At 57.7% G+C, this 8,766-nt stretch overlaps 1 protein-coding gene across 7 annotated transcripts in view; it reads left to right on the top strand.

Moving 5' to 3' along the window:
• The window catches only part of DPP9 (dipeptidyl peptidase 9), a 41,207-nt gene that overhangs the window by 5,628 nt on the left and 26,813 nt on the right, over positions 1-8,766 (top strand). For 5 of the 7 annotated variants that reach the window (XR_003792618.1, XR_003792617.1, XM_029216250.1 and 2 more), the window contains 2 exons: positions 1,996-2,249; positions 8,025-8,137. Coding sequence is in view for 5 of the 7 variants with exons in the window: in XM_029216250.1 (XP_029072083.1) it covers positions 1,996-2,249; positions 8,025-8,137 (367 nt within the window). In the remaining 2 variants the exon portion in view is untranslated. The other 2 variants (XM_029216252.1, XM_029216251.1) reach the window with 2 other exon arrangements.

Genomic DNA, 8,766 nt, shown 5'->3' with positions numbered 1-8,766 from the left:
TGGAGGCCACGGTCTGTTCTTTTGCCGTGAGCGGGGCTTGAATTGTGGCAGCCGAGTCGGTGGGGGGGCTCGGCGGGTTAGAGGACATCCCCTGCCTTGGTTTTCTGGGCTTGGTGCCAGCAGCACTTGGGGCCGTGAGGGCTCTGCAGCGCTCAGCCGGTCCTGGCCCAGCCCCTGCCCAGCACCGCCTGTGGCCCCTTCCGCCCTCGAGGTGAACCGCAGCTCTGCGGCAGGCTGGGACGGGCCACACGTGCCCCTCGGCAAGGCTTCCGTCCTTCCAGGGTTTGCTTTATTTGACCCGAGGGCCCCGAAGGCTCTGATGGCCTGCGGTCCGTGTCTTCAAAGCTGCCGTGGGAGGAGCTGAAGTGTCTGGGGGACAGGACATGCCAGCTTGTTGCCCCGCCACCGCTCTTCCCCAGCCCGGCTGGGTCAGGGAGGACTGAGCAGGGGGCGCGGTTGGAAAGGGCACTCTGATAATCAGCCCGCAGTGGGTGCTCAGGAACCGTGGGAACCGCCTCGTGTCTCTTTCTCCCCTTGCCTCTCAGAGCGGGCAGGGGTCCTTTGTCCTGTGGTGGTCACTTCAGGGTCTCGTATTGGCAAGGGGCAAAGCCTTCTGGGAGTCTTAAGCCTCCCACTGGAAGGGGGGGCACCAGCTCTGTCCATGACTTCTCTAAAGCCGTCCCCTCCTGCAAGGGAACACAGACTTGTGCCTGCAAAGCCGCTAATCCCAGAGGATGAGGAATCCCAGCGTCTGGCGAGGCCTTCAGCCATTCGGTGCCCTTGCAGGAAATCGAGCCCGGCCCACCCACATTGGCTGGCCTCGCTAGACGACCCTGGCTCTTCCAGAACCGGGTCACCGTGGCCATGTTTAGATTTCCCTAAAACAAATATTTGTCTGGCCAGCCCTGTTCAGTCAAGAAGTGTGCTGAGCAGTGGGGGTGGGGGTAGGGGGAGCCGTTGCACAGCAGCCGCTGCCCCTGGAGGGGGCGGAGAGAGTGGGATGGCCTCTGGGGGAGGGTTGCACATCCATCCTCTCATGTGGAGCTCCCCCGATGTCCAGCGAATATCTGCCTGGGCCTCTGAGCACCTCTGGTGAGGCACAAGAGGTTCCCCCGCTGGCCAGCAAGCTGACAGCACGGGTGAGGAGGTTTGCAGACCCACTGCTTAACGCTCAGTTCTTGGTGCGGGAGCGACTGTGTCTCCCAGCGGGCTGTAGGGGAGACCATGATCTCTGTGGCTCTCCGAGGAATGCCTCCTGTGTGCCGGGGCCGTGTGAGGTGCTGAGACGCTGCTGTGAATGGGACAGACGCCGGGGAGACAGAAAGGGGACCCGTGAACAGCCACTGTGACGAATGCTCGGAGGGCAGGGCAACCAGGTGGCAGGTGAAAGGTGAACGGAGAGACAGGTTTTGGTACAGATGTTCATCTGAGGACCCGACAGGTACTTAAGCTGAGATCTGATTAGAAGTTAGTCCAGTAGAAAGAGGGAAAAAAGTGTTCCAGGCAGAAAGGATAGCACATGCAAAGGCCCTGGGGCAGGAAGCAGTCTGGCCTGTTTGGGCAGCTGAGAGAAGGCCAGTTTGCCCGAGGCCTAGTAATGAAGGTGGGTGAGGTGTGAGGGCCTGGCAGAGGTCAGAGGGCAGAAACCATCGAAGGTCGTGGTGAGCGCTGGTTTTTAACCCTGGAGGGTGTGGAAAAACAAGGAAGGGTTCTAAGTCAGGGTGTCAGATTTGCAGTGCATGTGCAGTCAAGCTGAGAGACGGTTGCGGTCATTCAGCTGAGAGGTGATGGTGGCCTGGATCTCAGGATTCGTGGATGGAGAGAAGAGGAACGATTTGAGAAATACTTAGGCGGGGCAGGGAAGGTTGCACGGGGCTGGGGCCCTGCCAGGGGAGTTGGAGAGTCTGATGGGAGGCAGCTTGTAAGTGGAACCTAGGTACCGCTCCCCCCCCCCCCCTTCTCATTGTCTTCCCACCCGTCCCTCTCTCCTCGTAGCTTCTCGCTGAATTCCGAGGGGGCGGAGAGGATGGCCACTGGGGCGCCGACATCCGACCGGGGCGACGCAGTCGAGATGGAGGACCCAGCCTCCCGCTTCCAGGTGCAGAAGCACTCGTGGGACGGGCTCCGGAGCATCATCCATGGCAGCCGCAAGAACTCGGGCCTCATCGTCAACAAAGCTCCACATGACTTCCAGTTTGTGCAGAAGACAGACGAGTCGGGCCCCCACTCCCACCGCCTCTACTACCTGGGTAAGCCCCCGGGCTCCCCTCGGACCCCCACGGCTGCCCTCGAGCCGGGCAGCATTTCTGGGACAGCCGTCACTAAGTCCTCTAGTCTCCAGATGTTGGCCAGTCCAATTAGTTAGAAGGTCCCAATAAAGGGCCTGGCCCTGGGCAAACTGTCCCATGAATGACGTAGTGCTGCCCATGTTGTGATGCCACCCGTGGATGACATCTGTTTACAGTGAAAGTCTGGGGCAAGGGTCCCCCACGGGGCTCAGATGTGTATGTGACAAGAGCGGAAGGCAGTCCTGCTCCATCTGTGTTACAGCAGCACCGTGGTTCGGGCCTGGCCTGTGGGTCTGAGGCCCTGAGATTGTTTCCAGCCCTCGTCAGCGGGGCCCGCCCCCTGAGTCACTTCCCCGCCACCTGGGCTGGGCTGGGCCTGGCTAGTGAACAACTTGACTTCCCCTCAGTGGGAGTTGAAAGTAACTCAAGTAGATGCTTGCCGGCTAGCAGCGCGTTAAGAAGGAACCTGAGGCTCAAGGAAAGGTGCCACGGTGGCATAACCGTGTGCCTCGTGGGCTGACAGTTGGGGTTTGTTCTCCCTGCCCAAGATCCCTGGCGGCTAAGCACGTTAATGGCTAATCACGTCTGCCTCCTGGTATGTGCCTTGAGAGCAGCACTTTCTACGTCATTGGCAATTATTTATGTGTTTGTGTTCCCTGCCGGCCTTTGGGGCACAGATGAGGCCTCGTGTGCACCTGTGGCCTCAGCAGCTGGGCCAGGGCCTGGCTCCTGGTAGGGGGACAGCAAATATCTGTTGAGCAAATGAATTTCGCTTAAAGGTCTTCCAGGGCAGAAAGGAACAGTGCCAAGCATGTCCCTTTGTAAGTAGCCTGACACGTTATTGTTGGTCCAGAGCAGGTTTTTAACCTCAGCACTGGACATTTGAGGCCAGCGCTTTCTCTGTGTATCCTCAGCCTGCCCCCAGTCAGCCCTCAGTCAGTATTGGAAGCGAGTGATGGAGTGAATGAATGAGTGAAGGTCATCCCCTGCCTGAGGCTGACCCCACGCCGAGGACCGTGAGAGTGACTGAGATGGACGCCAGACGGCTCTCCCTTTCCCACAGTCCATGAGTCCATGCTGTCTCTCCTCCTAGAGGCCCATGTGGAAACCAGATGGCAGTTTGGCAAGCAGAGGCAGAGAGGGGAATGGTCTAGAAGGGTCGGCAAGCGACGGCTGTCTGTTTTTAGAAATCTAGTTTGGCCGGTGCACAGCCATGCCCACTGGTTTACAGACCGTCTATGGCTGCTTTCGAGCGTAATTGCAACAGAGGTCATATGGTCCGCAAAGCCAAAAATACTTACTGTCTCTGGCCCCTTGCAGAAAAATGTTTGCCAACTCTAGCCTAGGAGAGATTAGGGCATGCTTCAAGTTTCATTTACCCAAGGGAGAGTTGGCTGTTAGGACCGAAAGTGGCCAAGGCTCTGGGACAGTGGTGAGCTGTTGCCTCTCTCTTTTTTTTTCCTGTGGTTCTGTGGCCCCCAATCCCTTTCTCCCAACGCAGTCTCTGTTGGGCCTCTCACTCTCTCAAGTTCAAGGTGCCGTCCTGGTCACGGTACTTACATGGGTTTCCTGGGGCTGCTACTGAAACAAATGCCCACCAACTCAGTGGTTTAAAACAACAGAAACGTATTGTCTCTCAGTTCCGGAAGCCAGAAGCCTGAAATCAGTTTCTCTGGGCCAGTCAAGGTGTCCGCAGGGCCAGTCTTCTTCCGGAGGCTCTAGGGGAGAATCCATTCTTTGCCTCTTGAGGCTTCTGGCGGCCACCGGCATTCCTTGGCTTGTGGCTGCGTCACTGCATCGCCTTCTCCTCTCCTGTGTGTCTGTAATCTCTCTGTCTCCCTCTGATAAGGCACGAGATTACATTTAGGGCCCACTGAGATAATCCAGACTAATCTTCCCAGCTAGAGGTCTTTAACGTTATCCCGTCTGCAAAGGCCCTTTTGCCAGGAAGGTAACATACAGTTTCCAGGGATTAGGACACGAGCGTAGCCGTTGTTAAGCCAACCACAGAGCTGCCGAAAGGGACAGAAATGCTCCGAGCTACTTTGAGCCACCAAGGGCCCCTCATAGTAAGGACACGGGTGTGTCAGGGAACCCCCCAGCCTCATGACCAGCACTGAGAAGCCCAACCATATGGAGTCCAGGCATCTGCCCTCGTATGTTTCTCTCCGTGGATCCACCCTCACTGCCCACCTACCTTCCACTGCCACACTCCCGGGATTGCACGTCTGGTTCCAGCCACCAGCAGAAATGGACCAGCTTTCTCTGAATTTCTGGGACAGCGAGTATGATTGGCTCAGACATCCACTCATCCAGTCATCCTTCGCCTGGGGCGGGCGGTCCCTGCCGTCTATAGCATGTGCTGAGAGCCCACTCTTGTAGGGGGCAGCTCCAGACAAGGACTGTGGACCCACTGCGGCTCCAAAAAGTGCCTAGAACAGCCCAAAGCCATCCTACTTCTCTTGGGGTGACGTTGCTCACCCTTGAGCTGATCCAGTCTGCATCACTCAACACCCTTGGGGTACCCTTGACCTCACTCCATGTCCAAGTTCCTGGGGCAGGTCTCCCCAGAACCCCCATGTATTTATAACCTGTCTGCACTAGCCTGGTGCCGGGGGAATGCTGGCAGCCAGAAGCATTTATGGATTGAACAGAAAGGACCTCTAGGGGCGATGCCCAGCCCGCCCCCTGCTCCCCTGGGACCCCTGCCTCCTGGGCGGGCCCCAGGCTTGCCAGTCACCGTCCTCTGGGAAGGCTCATTGGGAGCCCAGTGCACATGGGATGGAACAGGAAAAGGGAACGTGCCTGCTGCTTGGGCATGTCCCCGGAAGATGGTTCCAGGGCTCAACTGCTCCTAGCAGGTCGGCTCCTCCCCCCTGCAAACGGGTGTCCTGCATTCGGTGGAGGAGGGCACGGGGCCCCAGACAGCACTGGGGGTCCCTTAGGGGGTCCCTCGTGTCCTGTGTCCAGGTCCAGGGTCACACGCCCCACGTGACCCCTCATCCAGGCCACGTGGTGTTTGCCCAGGCCTGGGCCACCTGCCGTGCTGGTGGGCTTTGGGGTGGAGTGCTGTCCCCAGAGATGGAGTAGAGCTGGTAAGAGGAGGCACGGGGGGACCGTGACAGCAGAAGTCAGCGGCCGTGGTCAGCCGTCCCAGACCCTTGCCGAGCACACCGGCACAGGTGCCTGCCGAGGGCAGCTCCTCCAGGGAATGTGCCGGGATGGGCTGCTCCGTGTCACTGCTTATGAATTGTTGGCGGGGGGAGGCAGCTCTGATGTCCTTGGCAAGGCTGCACCGTTGATTTCCTGTTTGGAAGGCTCCGGCTCCCAGAGAGCCTGCGGACAGGGGCTGTCCAGAGCCCACAGCGCTCGGCCGAGAGTGGCCACCTGCTCCCTCCCAGCTTTCCACGCTGGCCCTCCCAGCCACCACGCTGCGTGGTGTTTGCTTTTTTTTAAATTGAGATGTAATTCACATCCCATAAAATTCCCTCTCTTAAAGGTGGAGAGCTTGGTGGTTTTGGGTACAGTCACAGTATTGTGCAACCATCCGCAGTCAAATTCCAGAACATTCCATCACCCCAGAAAGCAACCCTGTGCCCATTAGCAGTCACTCCCTATCCCCCTCCCCCAGCCCGTAGCGACCCACTGACTTGCTTCCTGTCTCTGGATTTGCCTGTTCTGGACGTTCCACAGAAATGGAATCACAGGGACTTCCCTGGTGGTCCAGTGCTTAAGACTCCGTGCTTCCACTGCAGGGGGTGCGGTTCCATCCCTGGTCTGGGAACTAAGATCCCACAAGCCGTGTGGCCAAAAAAAAAAAAGAAATGGAATCATGCACTGCATGATTCTCGTCCCAACTTGTCTTGTGAACTTCGGAAGATGGCCGCGTCGGCAACTCAGATGGGCGGCGTCACATCCGTGCCTCTAGCTGGGAATGATTCCGGCTGTGACAGCTTAGAGAGTCCTTAGAAGTCGAATTGTGAATGCTTCCCACTTGTAGCTTTGCGTTTTCACTCTTTTTTTACTAACTATACTTCATGAGGAAACTTTGTCATGAGTGGAAGACGCGAGTCACTTGCCATATTGAGAAGCTACCCATAAGAGTTACTGTGGTGGAATAGGTATTATTTATGAAGCTCTATCTAGCTCTGGAGGTGTCAAGCTTGGGGGGCGGCCCGCCTGTTCTCCCGCTCTTAGAAGTGAGAGCGCTGGGGCTCCCCTGGTGGCGCAGTGGTTGAGAGTCTGCCTGCCGATGCAGGGGACATGGGTTCGTGCCCCGGTCCGGGAGGATCCCACATGCCGCGGAGCGGCTGGGCCCGTGAGCCGTGGCCGCTGAGCCTGCGTGTCCGGAGCCTGTGCTCCGCAATGGGAGAAGCCACAACAGTGAAAGGCCTGCGTACTGCAAAAAAAAAAAAAAAAGAAGTGAGAGCGCCTATGAGGAAGAGAGGCCAGCACCAAACCGAGCCTTCCTCCTGGAGAAGTTTGGGATTGAGAGGGGTCAAAGCGGGACGCCTGCTTTCTGTGACCCGCTGTTGGCCACAGCGCATTCCTGGGCCACCGCAGAGCATCCCGCCTGCTGCCGGGGGGCTCTGCCCCAGTCCCTCACCTTGTTGCCCAGAGAGTGGGGAACCCGAAGCTTCCCGAGAACCATTCTGCTCCCGCCATTAACTTTGTTAACAGCCATAGTACCGTCATCCATCGAGGCAGAGGCACTTCTGGACAGTGGTTAGGACTTCGTGCTTCCACTGCAGGGGACATGGATTTGATCCCTGGTCGGGAAACTAGGATCCCACACAGGGTGTGGCGTGGCCGAAAGAAACCTGCTTAGAAGATACATCCTTGTTTTATTTGCCGCTGTTTGTGCTGAGTGCTTTTTACCTCTTATCTCACTTAGTTCACACAGAGGTCTCACCAGGCAGCTACTGTATTTTACAGATAAGGTTACATTAGTTCAGTGGTTCTCAGTCGGGGTGCTCCTGCCCCAGGGGATGATGCTCAGCAGTGTCTGGGGACATCTGTGGTTGTCACACTGGGGGTGCTCTTGGCATCCAGTGGGTGGGGGCAGGGAGGCTGCTCCACACCCCCCAGTGCCTGGGACGGCCCCCCAGAGGAAGACCAGTCCCGGTGTCCGCAGCACCGAATGGGAGAGGCTGGATTGGATACACATTTCCCAGTCCTTCTGGAGCTTTGCCCGTTCTCTGATCCTTGATTAATTCCTGGACCAGAGCCCAACCTGTGGAGAGTTGGGAATCACTGACCAACCCCCCCGTTTTTCATCCTCTTGTGTGCTGTTTCTTTTTATTTATTTATTTATTCATTTATTTATTTTGGCTGCGCCAGGTCTTAGTTGCGGCATGCGGACTTCTGAGTAGTGGCATGCATATGGGATCTAGTTCCCCAAGCAGGGATCCAACCCGGGCCCCCTGCATTGGGAGCATGGAGTCTTACCCACTGGGCCACCAGGGAAGCCCCATTGTGCGCTATTTCTTCAGTAACTGAGGCTAAGATATTCAGCACTAACATCTCAGGTGGAATTGCCTGCTGCTCCTGCTGGCGGGTGTAACCCAGGGTCCGTGGCTTCTCTGGGGAGGGGTGTGCCGTCAGGGTGCTGTAGAAGCAGGAGGAACCAGCCGGGCCCAGCCATGGGGAGTCAGGGCCCAAGGCCGGTCCCGCCCGAGTCCCTCGCCCCGACCCTGGCAAGGGCGCCCATTCTGGTTTTCCTCTCTTCCTCCCAAGGGATGCCCTATGGCAGCCGAGAGAACTCCCTCCTCTACTCCGAGATCCCCAGGAAGGTCCGGAAGGAAGCGCTGCTGCTCCTGTCTTGGAGGCAGATGCTGGATCACTTTCAGGTGAGCCGTGGGAGTCGGGCCCTCCTGGTGGGCAAGGCAGGTGGGCGCACGGCAGCCCCTTCTTCGGCCTCACTCAGCTTCCTTGGGCCCTGCACCCACCCCACCCCTCCTGAGGGGGTCCTGGCCCATCCCCCGCTTAACGGTAGCCCCTCAGAGAGGAGCGCCTGGCCCTGTACACCTGTGCCACGCCCGCCCCCTCCCTTTGGTGCACACCCAAGCCCCAGCGTGTAGCTTGCGGCGACAGCTCCCGTCAGAAGCACGTCTTCCTCTTAAATGCCTCACCAACGACGTGCAAGTAACTTGGGCCGAGACCCTTTTATAGAAATTTAGCTAATAATGGATGTCGCCCAAAGGCACCTCGCTTCCAGAGGGGCAGACAGCCGGTGAGCGGTGAGAGTGCTTTGTGCGCTGGTGTATGTTGATTTATTTTTGATCAAAAGTAAAATATGACAGTACGCAGGGAAGGGAACCCGTGCAGCCCCTCTCTCTTGCCTGTCCCCTGTCCCGGGCTGACCAACTCCTATTCACATGGCTTTCCTCGCAGCGTGGGGCTCATTGTGCTTTGGATTCTGCTCTTTAAAAATGCATTTCTGGGAATTCCCTGGCGGTCCAGTGGTTAGGACTCCGCG

This window comes from Monodon monoceros, unplaced genomic scaffold (genome assembly GCF_005190385.1).
Source record: "Monodon monoceros isolate NGI ecotype Baffin Bay Population unplaced genomic scaffold, NGI_Narwhal_1 Super_Scaffold_12, whole genome shotgun sequence".
In the NCBI taxonomy this organism is placed as follows: domain Eukaryota; kingdom Metazoa; phylum Chordata; class Mammalia; order Artiodactyla; family Monodontidae; genus Monodon; species Monodon monoceros.
This window is presented reverse-complemented; position numbering and strand designations above follow the sequence as displayed.